We start from the raw sequence: 17,809 nt of genomic DNA on the forward strand, positions 1-17,809 counted from the left end.
CTTTTTGTCTATGGACTACTTTAAAAATCAGAAGTAAAACTATTTTATTTTAGGTCTTCATACATAATGCACTGGTCTCATGATTTGTTTTCTTCAGGAAATTACATCTTAAATCTTCATGTTTTAATGTTCCAAAATTCACTGTTACATGTCCTGATGACTTACTACACTGTATCTCATTTTGTTTGTGTCCTTTCTTGCTTTATTTTTATTTTTGTCTTTTGCTGCATGAATCTTGCAACAGCTCTTGACTTGAAAAATGAAACTAGAGCAAGACAGCCAAATGCCTGGTCAAAGGTGTAAGAAAGTATAGAACAGAGTTCTTCAAACTTTGTATTGGTGTACTTCTGTAAGAATTTTGAAAAACTTACCCAAGAAAAAGAAAAAAAATTTTTTTTAATTAAAAAAAAAAGTATTTTGGAAAAACTAGGTACTCCCTCACTCATTTGTAAGTTGGCATTTCAAATGTTTTCATCTTCAGTCCAAATAGTTGCAGAATGTGTAGGATTCATGTTTAAATTATCATATCACACTGATACCAGTTTACTTAGACTATATCAATGTTTTAATTAATAGAGTTTAGTTATTTTTTAAAAATAAATAAATACTTGCAGAAGCTGTCATTTCTGGCTCATAAAGATGAGAGAGAGAGAGAGAGAGAGAGAGATTGATTTAAATAAAGCAGTTTCATCAGTCTTTTAAGCAAATCTACCAGGATCTAAAGAGCATAGAGATTTTATTCCCATGATTATCCACTTAAAAAATATAATATATAAACTAACCTGTGTATCTTTGTTTTATGCACTTTTCTGCTCTTGTGTTATATTCTATACACACAAAAATGCGCCATGAGCAAACTCTTCTTCAAAAGCTAAAAAACTACATCATTGCTTTTTTCTCTTTGATTTGTATTTCAATTCCATTTCCCCACAGAATTTCATCCTGAAGCAACTTATATTTTATGCTAGAAAATCTATTATTGATTTCTTTATCATACTCCCCTGCCATATAAATATCTATATGCATTTCAGTGTAATTTTTAAAAATTTCCTGTGAGCCTAGGGCTCTAAGTGCTTAAATAACAATTTCCTGGCTGGAGCAATGATAACTATTAGTAATAGGGAAGAGATTCATAACAAAATATAACACACTGTTTTATGATTATTAAACATTAAAAAGTAAAATATTCTTGGAAATGCATATGTTAGTAGATGGGGCTTTATTCTTGTTGTTTCAATTCATTCATGTATCTGTGGGTAATTATTGAGCAGTCATTGCTAGAATAAGACAGAGTTAAGCATCAATTTTATTTCTATTTTTCTTCGGTTTCTTTCTTCTTTTATGTAACATAAGCAAAGAGAAAATGTGTTCGTGTAAATGAGAAGATGCAGGGGAAGATGGGTTATAATACTGTCATTCTGTTCTGTGAACTCTTTTCAAGTTACAGGCCCAAAATCCCAGAGTGGTCCATCAAAGAAAATTACTTTTAAGGCCCTCTCTGCTGGCAATTCAATCAGATCCACCTTCAAAGAACAGGACAGTGGCTGAATTGCTAAAGGATTTCTGCCCAGTGATGAGCGATGGGAACCCTTCACTTCCTCCACATCAGCACCAACGTTCCAAGAGTCCCTCTGTGAACGCCTGCAGATTCTGCTACCCAGGGACAAGGTCACAAGGCAAGGGTGTGTCTCTCTTGAGTCAGGTGGGAGAGGAAAACTGGGCAAAGACAGGAGAGCTGGCTCCAGGGCATTCTCGGGCAGAGCAGTATTGGAGGGAGGATACAGAAGCTGAGCACCTGGAAACTGACTTTGTTAACACTCTCTGTGCACCTGCGTATAGGAAAGTCTCCCTGTGCTCTTTGAGGAACACGGGCCCCAGTGAGAGCTCCTGACTGACACGGCCTCTGGGAGGCTGTTTTTCCAGATCACAGCACTATAAAAGCAAGCGAAAGGAATGAAACTCCGATCAACTAAAAGGGAAAACGACATATTATATGCCTTTTGATATGGCTGATGCAATTGGAATACACAGCACTACGATGTAGTCATGCCTAAACAAATGGAATCTGAATTAATGAAGACGCTAGGTCTAACTCCCAGCTCACAGGAGATACAGGAAACTGAGGAACACGTTACACAACAACACAAGGAAGCAATCAGCCAAGTTCAGGATATAGAACAGTCTAGAGACAAATGACCCAGTTTCTCCAACAAATTACTAGTGTGGAAAAAAAATGTACTTGTTAAAGAGACTTAAAAGATATAAAAAACAAATTCAGTGTAAAAATCTTGTTTGGATCCTAATTCTATCAAAACAATCTTAGAAGATATCTTTGAAAAGATGGAGGGAATCTGAATATGGATTGGGTGTTAGATTATAATAAGGAATTATTGTTAATTTTGGTAGGTATGATAACGGCACGGTGATTATGTTTTTTTAAAAAAAAAGTCACTCAGTTAGAGATATGCATTGAATTCACAGGTGAAATTACATGATGTCTGGCATTTGCTTTTACAAACTATTCTAACCTCCCAAGAAGGCTGGGGGAAGACAGATAAAATGAGATTAGCAAAATGTCAATGACTGAAGTTGAGTGACGGGTGCCTGGGATGCAGCTCAGAGGATTCACTCCACTTTTTCACATGTTTAAAAATGTCTATGATAAAAGGTCTTTTAACGGGGAATGGGAGGAGAAAGAGAGTACTTAGTTAGTGCCAACCACGTATTAAGCTAGGCCCATGCTAGACACTTACTGAATATTATCTTATTTTACAAGTCCTGAGGCAGCTGCCCCACACACCTCCTTCCCTGTCTAAGGAGGAACAGAGGCATTTGATAAGCGGGGAATTCAATATGGTAGGTGATAAGAGAGAGCCGTTTGCACCTGGGGGACACAGAGATGCGTCTAGGTCACACGGGGACAGACTGGAGATTGCCCATGGCAGAGAAATGTCAGAATAAACATGTCGCCATTTATATTTCTCCTTCTACACGCTACTTACCCCTGCAGCAAAGCCAAGACTTCCATCTAAGATCCGCCTCTGAAAATGAAAACAAGGAACAGTAAGATGGCATTTCCCAGGACAAGAAGAAACCATAACGCCCAAGAGAGCCACACAAATGTAGACTGGCCCACTCCTGAGCTCGTGAACTCCTGAATTTATACAATGGGCCAAGAACCGGGGGAAAAAAATTTAAAACTTTCCATCCACCCTACAGCCAATCAGAAGTGTTCTTTCGAGAAGTGCACGGCTTGCATTAGCCCATGTGCTATCTCATACTCAGCTCTCCCTGTGAATTATTACTACAACAATAAACCTTTGGTAAGTAGATGTCCTAAAAGATGGAAATTACCAGGCATAGGTGAGGAGCAGGTGGAAAAATCCAAACCGTCACAGGAGTGGGGTGCAAGCTGCCACCACCACTTTGGGAAACGATCTGGCAGCACCAGCGAGCTGTGATGCTGTGCGTGCCACTTCTGTGCGATTCCAGAACAGAAACGCATACTCGGAGTCACCAATCGTGTGCAAAAATGTTCAGCAGCACAATGTGTGAGCGCCGAAAGCTAGAAAGCACCCAAGTTCTCCCCACAGTAGAATGGATGTATCAGCTAAGATGTATTCACACAACAGAATACTGCATGGCAATGAGAACACACGCATGCACGCACACACAGAGTACATACATCTATCTCACGAACAGGCAGGGGCATTAAACATACTGGACAATTAATAGGGTGAAATCAGCCAGACGCAGAACAGTACATGCTATGTGATTACTCTGTCTAAATAAAGCACAAAAACAAGGCAAACTCTCAGGCAGTGAGAGACTGGGAGGGGACTACCACAGGGGTGGAGGGTCGGGGCGGGGGTAGTGACTAGGGACAGCCTGGGGGGCCGTGGGGGGCTGGCACCGTCCTGTGTCTTGATCTGGACACTAGTTTCATAGCCATTTATGAAAAATTATCAAGCTGTCCACTTACAAAATGCACACTTTTCTAAATACATACATCTTTTCAATACAAAGATTATTTGGTGTCCATTGATAGTGAGTGGATTTTAAAAAGTGGCATTTACACACAATGGCATAGTCTTCAGTCTTAAAAAGGAAGGAAATCCCGGCACATGCTACAACACAGATGGGCCCCCGAGGATGCCGTGTGACGTGAAAGAAGCCACGGTCCACAGAACCCTTTCCCTTTGCAAAACCCAAACCCACTGCACACGCACAACTCATTCCTCCCTCCCCCAGCCTCTGGCCACCCCCATTCTACGTTCTGTCTCTGTGTATCTGACTTCTCTAGGCTGTATAGCTAGATTCCAGGTAACCTGTAATTCCAGATTGTTCTGAGTTCCAGGTCTCTGATCCATGGCTCCAGCTTCCCCCGGGGTGGGGAGGGCCAGGGCAGCGCGGAGTGGGGATCCTATCGCAGAGACCAAGACTTGCCGTACTGGTCTCTAGCACCAGAGCGCCCGACTCACCAACTTCCTAGACACGTTTTCCTTTCCAGCTCTCCCGCAATTCCTACGGCTGCCAAGCCGCACAATGCAGAGACTGCTTTCATCAAGACAGCCATGGACAGCTCTGGGCCATGACTGAGGGGGTCTGGGTTGGAGGGAAGAAGTGTATTTCAGGCATAGGAGGTGGGTGTGGGCTGTGCAGGGGTGTGGGGAGAGGGAGTGTGCAGGTGTGGGAGTGTGTGTGCAGCATAGAGGAGGGGTGTAGGGATGGGGTTTGGCGTATGGTGGAGGGAGAGATGTGGGAGGTCTAGGGCATGGGGGGCATGAGAGTGAGTGAGGGCACTGGGGGTGTGAGCAGGACACGTGGAGGATGGGGGGGCATGGGCGTCTGCAGGGGGCCAGGAAGATGGGTCTGTCTGTACTCATCCCAAGGGGGGGATGAAACGTCCGGGAGATGAGGAAAGGAGAAAGGGCACGGAAAGTCTTCCTCCCCCCAGGGTCTCTTCAGTCCTCCCAGCTAACTCGAGGCCACGGGGGAGGACAGTCACACCTGAAACCTAATGTTCTTCAGTCATGGATATACCACCTGCTCCAGGGCTGAAAGAAATTAAACGGAAGGCAGAAATCAGGCAGCGGGCTAAAGGAGACTCCAGAGCTGGACTTCTCACTTCCCATCCCCCTCGAGTCAGGCTGTCAAGAGTCAGGAGGGGAAAAGAAGACGCATGAGCGTGTCTGCAGAGGGCAGACACCTGTTCTCCAGGCCCGGCAGGGAGAGGGGGAGAAAAGAAGAAGACAGCGAACAAACCCCACCACCCCCCACCTAGAGGAGTGGCCAGGGGAATCCAAGAGTCTCCAAACCTGCTCTACAGAGAGGGTTGGTTTCAGAGCTTGCCACAAGAGTCCCCACGAACTTCCAGAACCGAAGCAGGGCAACTCACCTGTCCACTAGAGAATACGAACACGAGGGCCGCCCCAGCTGCCGTCATCCCCCAGGTGAAGAAGGTTCCCAGCAAGGCCTGGGACACAGAGCTGTGGCCTTGGAGCATGCTGGATACGGCTGCGTGCAGAGGAACGAGAGGGTCAGCTGCATGTTCCAATGTGTCCTAACATCCCACGCCTGAGCTGGCTTCCCTCTGGGTTGGTGGCGTGCACCCTTCTGTCACACCGTCCCAGCACTCCTCAGCCACCCACACGTGGGTCAGGCGTCTCCATCCCAGCCCCCCAGGTATCAGAAATCGTCTGACTCTGAAAGGGGACCTCAAGAGGTGCAAGGGGAGCCCACAAAAGAGGTCACAACATTGAGAAGTGGTTTCAAAGGGAAGAACACAAAGAGTGTGGGTTATTTAGCCTGGAGGAAGGGGGCTCAGGAGGGTCTGATGCAGCCTTCCCCACAATCGGCCTCTTTATCCACTTCCGGTCCATCGTCTGTTCTCAGACACCTCCAAATACAGGTGGCAAGCTCAGAAGCTCTTAAAGCTCTTCCAGCTAACTCCCCGTCACACCTGCAACAGCCCCCCTGCCTGCTGAAGGGTAAATGCCACCAACTGACCTTCGATCCCTCACCGACTCTGCAAGCCCTGCATCAAGGAGCCCCACACTCCAGCTCAACCCAGTTATTTGTGGCACCTTTGACAAGCCCCGGATGGTCCTGTTCATACAGTTCCCTGCTGGAATACCCGCCTTCCACATCTCCAGCCAGGAGAACCCAGAGCATCCCCTGTAGCCCGCCTGATGCCGGCTTCAGGACAAAGGCTTTCCTGGTCCCCCCAGCCCTGCCCTAGTGCACATCTTTCTCTGCGTGGCTTTGCCTCCTCAATCTTTTATATCCTTAGCTGCTCGATGCTTTGTCACATTTGGCACCCCTGTAAAATAGGGCTTTCTGGCCCCTGAAAAATATTCACTGGGTTGAAAAGGGCCATCTTACCTGGACGGGCCAGTCAGCAAGGACAAGGACACAGACCTATGATGTCCCTGGCCAGCTCAGCACCCCGCTGCTGAAGCCGAAGTTACACCCCTGCCCACTAAGAAAAGAAAGAGAAGACCCATTCTCCCTGCTTCAGCCCAAAGAACCTGCCCTAGACCTTAACACGTTTCAAATCCTAGATCTGAAATGACAGAGTCAGACCTCTCCCTGTGGAAAGTTACAAGGCAGGGAAACCCATTTGTTGAAAAGCCCTGTGTTCGGGTACACAAACACCAGAGCCTCGTCTCAAAGGCCTCATTCAGCTCCCCACCGGCCTTCCAGCACCCACAGGGCTGGACACGACCCCGCTGGGCTCAGCCCTACCGGCCCGGCGCTCTGTGAGAAGCCGGCAGCCCTGGGCCTGCAGATCAAGAGCTGAACACGCCGCCTCTATTGTTCCTGGAAGGAAACCACAGCAGGGTGGACAGGGCCCATACGCCAAGGGGCTCAGCAACACAGCCAAGTTCAAACCTAGGAAAGGCTACGGGCCCAGACAAAGCCAGGTGAGCCCAGGCTCAGTGCCTGTGCTAGGATACCTCTGAGATAAACAGCATCTTTGGGTTCACACTGTGGTCCCCATAGTCTAAATAGAGCTGAGGATGGTGACTGCACCAATTAACGAAAAAAAAAAAAGCCATTTCTTAAAATCCACACTTTACATACGTTATCTTGTTAAGTAACCTAAAAAGAGTGGTTTTTGTTTGTTTTTTTAACCAAGCCATCTGGATCATTGCACCAATCATCTATTTCTAGCTGCTTGTGGATAAAATTTCAAACCGTATTTACAAAGAAAGACACATAGCTATCATCGTCTTAGTACGTATCATCCAAGACGGGTCATAACAAAAACATCTTTTTTTCCCTGTATTTGAATATGCATTTGACAGCTACAGAAGTAAGCAAACAATTTACATTTGCCAACAGGCCAAAATTAAAGTGGGTTTTGTGGGCTGGTGAACAGAAAAGAGCTCATGGGTGTTCCCGGTTGTTAGTGGGACATGAAAACTCTTCTAAGCCTGTCCCCATTTATACCTGAGCACCCTGAGAAAAAACAAAAAGGGACCCAGAGGGAAGACCCCCCAGGCCACCATCCTTTCCATCTCAACAGGAGCAGCACAATCATTGATCGTGGGCCGTGCAAACCCAGCACCCCTTAGGGAAGTTTCCTCCATTTGCTGCCTTAAATCCTCCTCACTGCTCAAAGGCTGGTCCAAGAACCAGCAGCCCTGCACCCCTCCCCCTACCCTGGGAGCTAGTTGGAAAGGCAGAATCTTCCGTCCCACCCCAGATCTGCTGAATCAGAATCTGCATTTTATGGAATTTCACAGGGTATTCTTATGCACATTAAAGTGTGGAAAGCACTGGTCTAAAACTAGCACAACTTCTGCAAGACCAAGAGCTTAGAAAGTGAGTTCTCCTGCCTGCGGGGAATTGGCAAAGCTGACAAAGGATTCCAAGAGGACAGAAAGTTTTCTCTAACCGGTAGACCAGAAAGACCTTAGGAACACGCATCTCCAAAGTAGCTTACACAGGGGGACTCAGACTTCCCCCTGAGCTGGGTGTTGATACCATCAAACCCTGATTAGTTAGCAGGAGAGAGGATCATTCTCTGATCACTCCAACTTTAAACCCTTCACTTGTACATACTCCACTAAGGCAGCACATGGGGTTCCCAGCTGACTGATAGAGAATTGTTTTATTTTCTTTTCTTCTCCCCCTTTAAACCTGTTGCACTGCTTCCAAGAGTCAGCTTCATGGTGTCAGTGAAGTTGCAGAAGTAGAAACAGCAGCACCAGGGCTGCCTGGGCCTTGGTGGAACTGCACACACACGCCCTGACTCCACGGGGAGGGGGGAATCCAGCAGAAGGATTCAGGTCTGGGCAGATGTGACAGTGGAAAAGTTCTCTCATCCCTCCGTACTCAAGTGTGGTCCCAGACCAGCTGACCTGGTAACTGATTAGAAATGCACGATCTTGGCCGCCCAGACCTGCTGCAGGTTACCCGGACTCCCACCAAGTTCAAGAGGTGCTTCCAACACCCACAGCGAGTGGGCGGGGCCTCTGATCGCTGGAATTGCAGCCACCTCTGCTCCCAGGAGCCCTGGGTCCCCCATACGCCCCCCACGAAGCAATGAATGAAGAGATCTTGGCAGGACTGCAAAAGGAAGGCATGGCATTGTCCTCCTGCCCACCCTGGAGAGGGGCAGAGCGGGGCTCCGGCACCTTCCTCGCCCCCTGCCACCTGCCAAAGCCTCCAACTTCTCCTCCAACCCCCTCGTCTCTCCAGGGGCACCCCCTTCCAAGCTGTCCTGGTGGCCCCCGACCCCGGGCCTCGGGCCCAACCAAAGGCGCTGAAGGAGAGAAAAGCCGACTCACTAGGGTGCCCTCTCCAGCCCCCACTGCACTTCCATCAGCCCCGCTGCCACTCGCGCGCCGGCTCCGCTCCCGCAGTCACTTCCTGCTTCCCTCCCGCACACGTGTCCCTCCGGCCTCCGGCCCCGCCCTCCCGGCCGCAACTGGCAAATCCCGCCCCCAGAATAAATTCCCTGGTTCACAGCCTCCTGCAGGCGCAGGAGCAGGTCGGGGCGGGCAGAACGGTCTGCAAGCAAAAGCCTCCGCAGTCCTGGGGAAGCCAGAGACACCCAACGAAAGAGCGCTTTGTAGTGTCACTGATGTTGCTTACGTTTCTACACCTTTAGCAGCCGAGTGCAATGACATGGGTGAACAGCAGAGCAGGATGTTTTGGAGTGCGGGGCGGTGACACCACCATTAGCTTCGTTGTCTAGGTCAATGGCCCTTGAGCCACAGTTCCCATCAGAATCACACGGAGGGATGTCAGACACAGAGCGCTGGGACCCCCAGGGGTTCTGGTTCTGGAATTTTCTGTTTTGACGTAGGAGTTGCTGATTGGCAGGTCCTGGGGCCACCCTTTGAGAAGCCCTAGGTCAAGGGCTGTGCCCCCCGGGGCTTCCGTGAAAAGACCAGAGAGTAGGATGGCTAGATTTAGCCGAAACCAAAACCAAACAAAAACCAGGATGCCTGGTTAAATTTGAATTTCAGATAAACAACAAGTCATTTTTTAGTATAAGTATATCCCAGACAATCTTTGGGGACATACTCAAGCTAAAAGCACATTCACTGTTGATGTGAAATTCAACTTTAGCTGGGTATCTTGCATTTTACCAGACCAGAGGGTAACCTGGGCAGAAAAACTGTCCGGGGTCACAGTAGCCATAGACCAAGGGGCCAATAAGAACAGGCCTCTGTCGTCCCACAGCAGTCTGTCCTCCGCACGGACGGTCACACCATGCACCTTGCACCGTGCTGGGAACAGGAGGAGGCCTTCCACAAAACAGCCTGCGACAGGCACATAGAGAAGCAACGCCCAAGTGGCAAGGCGTGTCAATTTGACCTCCAAAATGTCACAGCTCTCCCTGCCTGCTGTGATAGTGATGAAATGGTAATCTTGGATTTGCTTCAAAATACTAAGGAAAGGGCAAGTGGATGGAGTAGAGATTAAACAAAATTGGCCATGAATTAACCATTGTTGGAACCGGGGAATAGGCACATAGGGGTTCATAAATTTTTCTGCTTTTGCACATGTTTAAATTTTTCATAATGAAGAGTGAACAGAAATTTTTAAAACAATCAACAAAGTGCCTCTCCTGCCCAACCCTTTCTCTCCCTTCTCACTGCTGCTGTGAGGATTCGCCCTCCCGAACCCTCACCTAGGTCATGGCAAGCACCTCCTTCCACTCTAGCCTGTCCAGCCTGTTCTGTGCACCACTGCCAAGAACAACCTGCCTGAAGCAAAGCATGTTACTATCCTGCTCAGAAACCTTCAATGGCTCCCCAGTGTCTTTGGCATAAAGTTCAAACTCCTCAGCCTGGTATTCAAGGTTTCCCGTGATATGGCTCCAACAACACTTTCTCGGGTTTGTCTCCCAGTGTCCTCCTCCTTGTGCCAAAAGCGAAGGACCCATAGGGCAGCAGAATGGTGGGTGGCCCTTTCCAGAGGAATCACTGTTGCTTGATCTGGATGGCCCTGGAAGATTGGGGTGTCATGGGCAAGAAGACAGTGGCCAGCAGCTTCACGGAAAGGGTTGAGACCGGTACAAAGTGGTCCAGTCCAATGAGTCCCAAAGCTTTGCCCTTCTCCTTTCCCTTCCCTTCCCTTCCATTCCCTTCCTTTCCCTCCCCTCCCTTCCCTTCCCTTCCCTTCCTTCTCTCCCCGTTCTCTTTTTCTCTCTGAGATCTTGTTTCTCTTCAGAGGTAATATAGCAATTGAGGGCCAGCTTCAGAATCTGACCACACAGGAGAAATCCCAGATTGGCATGTGAGTTTCCTTGGACCAATTCCCCAACCCCTCTCAGCCTGTTTCCCCACCCTGATTCTGGGGATACCACAGTGCTCTCTCCAGGTTACTGTGACCTGGAGTGATGCCCCCAACACCCTGCCCGGCACCCATCCTGGCACCCTGAATGATCATTCCCCATCAACCCTCTCCGTCCTTCATTTACGCATTCATTTCATTGACCCGGCGTATTCCTTTCGTATCTATTCTGCGTCAGGCACTCTGCTGGACCCTGACATAGGGAGGTCAACTCAGCTGAAGTGGCTTTGCCTTGCCCACCCTTTCTTGCCTGCCGTGTCATCTCTTTTACTGAAGTCGGACCATGGACACAGCATGAGGAGTGAGATACACCTCTGAGCCTGAGTGTGGATAACAAACCCAGTGGGAACTGGCTCTCCGATTTGCTGATGGGATCGTACCAGTGAAAGTAATAGGCGGTTTATAGGCGTGCTATAGAAATGTAAGGGGTTTCTTGTTGCTCCTTGTTTAGGAGATTTTTAAAACTATCCCCACCCATCTATCCAGAATTCATCCACTTCCCCCCCACCCCGACCTCCACTGCTGCCACCTGTTCCAGTCAACCCTGCTCCATCATCCTGCCCTGACTGCCTCATGGAGCTTCTTAATTCCCCTTCCCAGGAGTCCCTGCTCTGCACAGCAGCCAAAGTAACCTTCTAAAGACAAAAACCCAATCATGTCAATTTACTACTGCAAACCCTCCAAGGGCTCCTCTCCGCCCTGGAGTAAAACCCAAGCCCTCTCCCTCAGCCTCAGGAGCCACCTGGAATCACTGCCCACCCCCTCCTCACTCTGCTGCACCCATGCTGGTCTGCACTCTGCTGGAACACCACCCTTACTCCTGCCTCAGGGCCTTTGCACTTGCTGCGCCCTCTGCCTGAAGCACCTGTCTCCCAGATTTTCACTCATCTGAATACTTCTTGTCATTTGGATCTCAGCTCAAATGTCACCTCTTCAAAGGGGCCTTCCCTAAATATCCAATCTCATGTAGACCTTCCATACCATTCTTTATTTTCTTCATGGCACTTCTTGATGTGTGGCATTCTTATTTTTTGGTCCCCACAAATGCAAGTTCCATGACAGCAGTGCTATGCACTGTGTCAGGAAGAGAAAACAGCCTGGCCTCTGCCTTTTGCATTGCTGTATCCCCAGTGCATGGTACATAGTTGATGTTCAATATTTATTGAATCAATAAGTCAATCAGATACAAATGTGTTATCTGTTGGCTACACTTTACATATTAAAGAGCTTCCTGAGAGTTATGAGAAAAATAATATTTGTATACTGATCAGATTGTCTTGGCTACTTTCATCATGTATGGATATTATCATATTCCACTTGACTGATACCATCCAGTGGTTCTCAAACAAGGGCAATTTTGCTCCCCAGGGGGCATTCAGCAAGTGGGAGGGTGCTCCTGGCATCTAGTGGGTAGAGACCAGGGATGCTGCTAAACATCCTGCGGTACCCAGGACAGCCCCCACAACAAAGAACTCTCTGGCCAAAAATGTCAGAGGGTGAGAAACAAAATGTGTGACGCTGAGAAACCCTGGTATAATCCCATAAAATAAATGTTTTATTATAGCATGAGCATCTGCCTCATGGCACTGGTTAGCATCTGATTCACCATAAAACCCAACAAGAGAACCATTGTCCACAGTCACTGCAAAAATATACCTACAATAAAACATCCCATGTGCCCTATTCCCTCTAACCCTTTGGGTCTTGATAAGTAAGGCTCTGATGATGTCATCAGGACACAATTACATTACAGAGCGTCCTAAATGGAAGTGCCCGGAAGGGGTCAGCAGTGCCTCCCCGACAGCGGGAATCGCTCTGGCTCTCCCTTTGCTCCCCACCAGGACTAGAAGACAGATGCAGAGTACGCCGCACCCCGGGGAGCCGACAGCCACGGGATGCCTGAGCCTAGCACAGGGAAACACTGCCCTCGAGGGCTAGGGGGGGAAACCGAGTCAAGATTCAGGTCCCTCCTCACCTTCCTCAAAAGTTTGATTCTGAACCTGCACTACATATGCTCAAGGGAGGGCATAACAGTGAAGGCTGAATTCATACAAATCTGTTGTTGGCAGAGAAGTTTGCGATCCTGTGAGAAGCATTTAAAATGCAAACCCAAGCTTGCTCGATTGCCAGCTTAATAAGATATCCAGTTATTAGACAAAAACCACCACCAACGGAATCCCAAATAACCCTGTCTCCAAGACAGTGATTGGCATAAATCAGTGTTCCCCATTTTCTACATTTGTTGCTTCAAACAACTCATCTGGCATCCCATAATAAGTCATTCCGTGGACGCCATTTTCACAGACTTACTACGAGGAATTCCTGAACAATTAAGTTCTACTCGGAGCCTATTCCTTCACAGGTGTGTGGATCACTTGAATGACCTGTTCATTCATTCGGTCACTCAGCAAACGTTTACTGGCCGACCTCCCAGGTGAGAGGTGCTGGGTACACACCAGTAAATGAGACAAATACAATCTGCAACCTCACAATGCTTCCAGCCTAGAAGCGTTGGGCATTGCACTGATTGTGCATTATAAACTAAGGTTTATTATTAAAGCTATTGCATTATTCAGCTGTCTCTTTTTGTTATTCCTCATAAAACATCCATGCCTTCCACTGCCGGAAGCTAGTGAGTCACTCGAGCTAGCAAGGACATACCCACAGGTGACAACCTCCTTCCTTTGGTGGGGAGAGAGCACTTGACCATGAGTGCCAACGTAGCCAAGCCCAGGGCCTCACCTGCAAGGGCGTTGCTGGAGTGGAGAGTGTTCTGGGTGGGGAGGGGGCCAGGTTACACTTCAGTGTAAACGCTGCTGATAAATTGTCAGAAAGACTTCAGAAGAAACGGACCTGGATCTGAGGTCTGGGAACTTGTGATTTCTTTCTCATTCTAAAGTAATATTCATTTTTATACCTAAATTTCTTTCTTTTTCTTAAAGAAAACCCTCAAAATCATATAAGCTTAGGAATCCACAAAACCTGGATGTGCTCTGGGTGAATATGTAGAGATTTAAGGAGGAAAACCAATAACTTCCCTTGCTAGACACAGTCATGCACCCTCCCTCCGCCACAAAGACATCCACGTCCTAATCCCTGAAACCTGTGAAAATGTCACCTTACATGGCAAAAAGGTCTTTGCTGGTGTGATTAAATTGAGGATCTCAAGATGGGGAGATTATGCTGGATTACCTGGGTGGGCCAAATAGAATCATAAGAGTCTTTATAAGGAAAAAGAGCAGGCAGCAGTCAGGCCAAGAGGAAGAGGTGCGACCACATCGAAAGCAGAGGTTGCAGTGATGCAGCCGCCAGCCAAGGAATGCAGGCGGCCTCTAGAAGCTGGAAAAGGCAAGGACATGGGCACTCCCTGGAGCCTCCAGAAGGAATACACCTTGCAGACACCTTGATTTTTAGGACTTCTTACCTCTAGAACTATAAGATAATAAATTTGTATTTTTTTTAAACCACAATGTTTGGGGTCAATTGTTACAGCAGCCGTAGAAAACTAACACACTTCCTTTTGCCTGCAAGTATCTAATCTCATGGCCACTCTTCTCCAGTGGCCTGGTGAGCCACCAGGATCCACGCAGGGTCCTCGTCTGCAGTTATCACTAGGCAGGACTCACTGCATAATTTGTGGGGCTTGGTGCAAATGGGAAGTCCCTTGTTCAAAAGGCAGGAAAAAAAAAATGCTGTTAAAGGGACTAGAATACAAAGCCTTTTCCTTTCTTCTGCCAACGTGCAGACTCCCTTGTCCTGCCAGACTCTGCTTATGAAACACAAGTTCAAAGATAAGGTTATTAGGAATCTCAAGGCGTGATAACAGAACATTAAACAAGCCCAGTTCCCTCAGGGCTGGGTCATGTCCCTAGGCTGAGGTGGCAGGACCAGACTAAAGAAGGTCACAATGTCAAAATGGGAAAATAAAGCCAGGGTTGGTTATTCAGCAAAAAAGCCCCCCAAAAGTTTTGGAAGTAGAAGACTCTGGATGCAGGGGACGCACATGCAAGACCACCAGCCAGAGCCAAAAGTCCTAATCTAAGGAGCCCAGGGAGGGCAGCAGCAGAAAATGCCAGGCACCTGGAAATGGGATTGGACACCCCGCCACGGGAACCCCGGGATTCAGGAAGGAGAAATTCCAATTCCTAGCGGCAATGAGGAAAAAGGCAAGACCATCTCTGCAATCGGGAACTAGTGGGCCAGTCTCTGGGGTCTCCAAGCTCTCCAGGAGTGTAGGGAATGGTTAAGAAAAGAGAACAAATAGATATTGGCTCAAAAGGGAAAAAAAAAAAACCCTGCAGAAATCTAAATTAATAAATGTTTAACTAAATGTCTATAAAACCTTGTTAATTGTTGACTTTGGTATTCATGGAAATTTAATTACATTCGAAAAACAATCAGAGGCTTAGCTTTTCTCACTTTAAGAGAATTCCTAAGTATGCACAATGGTGGCCAAAAAACCACTGCCAATCATATATTAAATATGCTTAGAGCCAAATAGTTTCAAAAGCAAAATTATAAAAATCTTCCTGATTATTTTATGGGGAACAAAAGTACTTAGTGTGGCATGTGGGAGCACTTTCATGTGTTTGGTGCAATATGGCAGAAGTCCTCAAAAAGCAGGAGTTCTTCAGGGGTCTGCAAAGACCCTAAGAGACTCCAGGGAACGAGGAAGGGGCCAGAATTCTGAGAAACTTTATTCCTCTCTCGGACTGGGAGCAGAAACAAAACTCATCCCGTGGGAATTAGCTGAGGCTGTTCGAGGGCTGATGGTAGTGGCGGTGACAGGGTACCCGAATTTCCCAGGGAGGAGAGGGGTCTCTTGGCGTCACCATCGCCCCTAGGGGATGAGACCAGCAAGCTGGGAGCCTGCGGAAGATGGGATGGTGGGGAGGGAGTGAGGATCACATCACAAGGTGGGAGCTGGCCCCCCAACTGTCCACGGTCGGGAGGGGAGCAGACCCCAGGGTCCTGCAGACGCTGTCAGACAGGCCTGGGCAGAAACAAGGCCACAGCTGGATGCGTGTGGCCATTGTGTGAGGCCGTTGTGTGAGGTCATCGGAGAGGCCCTGTGTAGTGTGTTGAATAGTGGCTGCAAAAAGAGATGCTCAAATCCCAACTCCCGGTGCCTGCGAATGTCACCTTGTATCAATAAAGGGCCTTTGCAGGTGTAATTAAATAAGATCTCGAGATGAGATCATCCTGGGTTAACCAGGTGAGTCTAAATCCAATGACATGTTTACTCATAAGAGACAGAAGAGGAGAAAACAGGGACACAGAGGAAAAGGGGAGAAGGCCATGGGAAGACAGAAGCAGAAATTGGTGTCATGTGGCCACAAGTCAAGGGACATTTGGGCCACCAGAATTAGAAAGAGGCCAGGAAGGATCCTTCCCTGAAGCCTTCAGAGATAGCATGGCCCTACGACACCTTGATTGAGTTCTGGCCACCAGAACTGTGAGAGAATAAATTTCTGTAGCATTAAGCCCCCTCGTTTGTGGCAGTTTGTAGTATTTTGTTACGGCAGGCCTAGGAAATGAACACACCCTAACGCCTTGATTTCTACCACAAGGAAGGTGGGGAAGTCCCCAAGCACCAGAAATTACCCTGAGCAAAATACTCAACAACACCTCCCCCACCCTCCTCCAACAGCAGAAAGGCCGCACAGGCAGACAGGTGTGCAAATCTCCTGGCGTCCGACTGGGCGCTCCGTTTTCCTGAATGGTCCAGTCCATCCACCTCCCTGAAAGAGTCACTGTCTGTTTCCCTGCCAGCCTTCCCGCCTGCCACCTTCACGCCCACCCCTCCATCTCCCACCTCCACCCACTGCCCTGGCAAATCACTATAGGGAAACCTCATCCAGAAACGCATCATTTTAAATTTCTCCCAAAAAAACTGCTGTGGAGGGTGAATTAAAAAAAATAGTAATAGAATACCTCCTAGCCAAAGAGCCCTCTCGGAATCCCCAGTTCTTGTTCAGAAGAACCTTCCTTTGGGTCTGTGGATTTGTGCATGACAGCACTTGTATGAGCATTAAGGGAGGTATTTGTCACTTAGGCCGAGGATGCCCTCCGACTTGAGGACCTGCCATCTTCTTCCCCAGGGTGGCAGCAGTGACAGAAAGCAATAAAGGAAGAAGAAGCACACGGACAGGGGACAAGGAACCAGGGCATGGCAGCATGAGCCCCCGGTTTTGCCATTAACTCCCTGGGCGACCTTTGCTCAGTCTCCTTTGCTCTGTGGACCTGCAGAATGTCAGAGTTGGGCCAGGTGAGCCCTGAGGTCCCTTTCTAGGCTGGATGCTCTGATTCTCTGATTTATTGCTGCAGCAAAACAGTGCCGGGTTACAGACTGAAAGAGTTGGGCTGGGAACCTGGAACAAAGGCTTCATCCTATTTAAGGACAAACACATACCACCTCTCTGGGCTAATGGGGGACTATCTCAACCTAGCAGGGGGGCAGCCAGGGCTCCTAATTCTGGTGACTGTGGCCCAGTTCACACTGAGCTTGTTCTGGGTTGAGCTGTGTCTCTCCCACAAAATTCATATAGTGAAATCCTAACCCCCAGGACTTCTGACCGTGACCTTACTTGGAGAGAGGGTCTTTACAGAGGTAATCAACTTAAGGTGAGGTCATTAGGGCCCAACCCAATATGACTCGTGTCCTCATAAAAAGAGGAAAGTTGGACACAGATGTGCATATAGGGAAGATACTGTGAAGAGACCTAGAAAGAAAACAGCCGTCTACAACCAGCCACGGAGAAAGGCCTGGACAGATCTTTCCCTTACGGCCCGCGGAAGGAACCCAGCCTGATCACACTTGGATTTGGACTTCGGGCCTTCAGAATTGTGAGACAATAAATTTCTGTTAAGTTACCCAGTCCGTGGAGCTTTGCTAAGGCAGCCCTAGCAAACTAACACTATGCTGAAGGTTCCCGTAGCTTCCACCGTAGGATTTAGTCCTGGGGGGAACCGCCGAAAGCGTCTGGTCCGAGCC

The 17,809-nt window shown here is 48.1% G+C and overlaps 1 protein-coding gene across 1 annotated transcript in view; it reads right to left on the reverse strand.

Annotated features, from left to right (window-relative positions):
• SLC39A11 (solute carrier family 39 member 11) overlaps positions 1 to 8,874 on the reverse strand; it is a 308,764-nt gene extending 299,890 nt beyond the window's left edge. The window contains exons 1-3 of the mRNA XM_069481668.1: positions 8,799 to 8,874; positions 5,399 to 5,517; positions 3,003 to 3,041 (exon numbers count right to left, since the gene is read on the reverse strand). Of these exons, the coding sequence (XP_069337769.1) occupies positions 3,003 to 3,041; positions 5,399 to 5,506 (147 nt within the window). The 5' untranslated portion in view covers positions 5,507 to 5,517; positions 8,799 to 8,874. The remainder of the gene's footprint in view (positions 1 to 3,002; positions 3,042 to 5,398; positions 5,518 to 8,798) is intronic.
• Between the last annotated feature and the right edge of the window lie 8,935 nt (positions 8,875 to 17,809).

This window comes from Eulemur rufifrons, chromosome 9 (assembly GCF_041146395.1).
Source record: "Eulemur rufifrons isolate Redbay chromosome 9, OSU_ERuf_1, whole genome shotgun sequence".
Classification (NCBI taxonomy): Eukaryota; Metazoa; Chordata; class Mammalia; order Primates; family Lemuridae; genus Eulemur; species Eulemur rufifrons.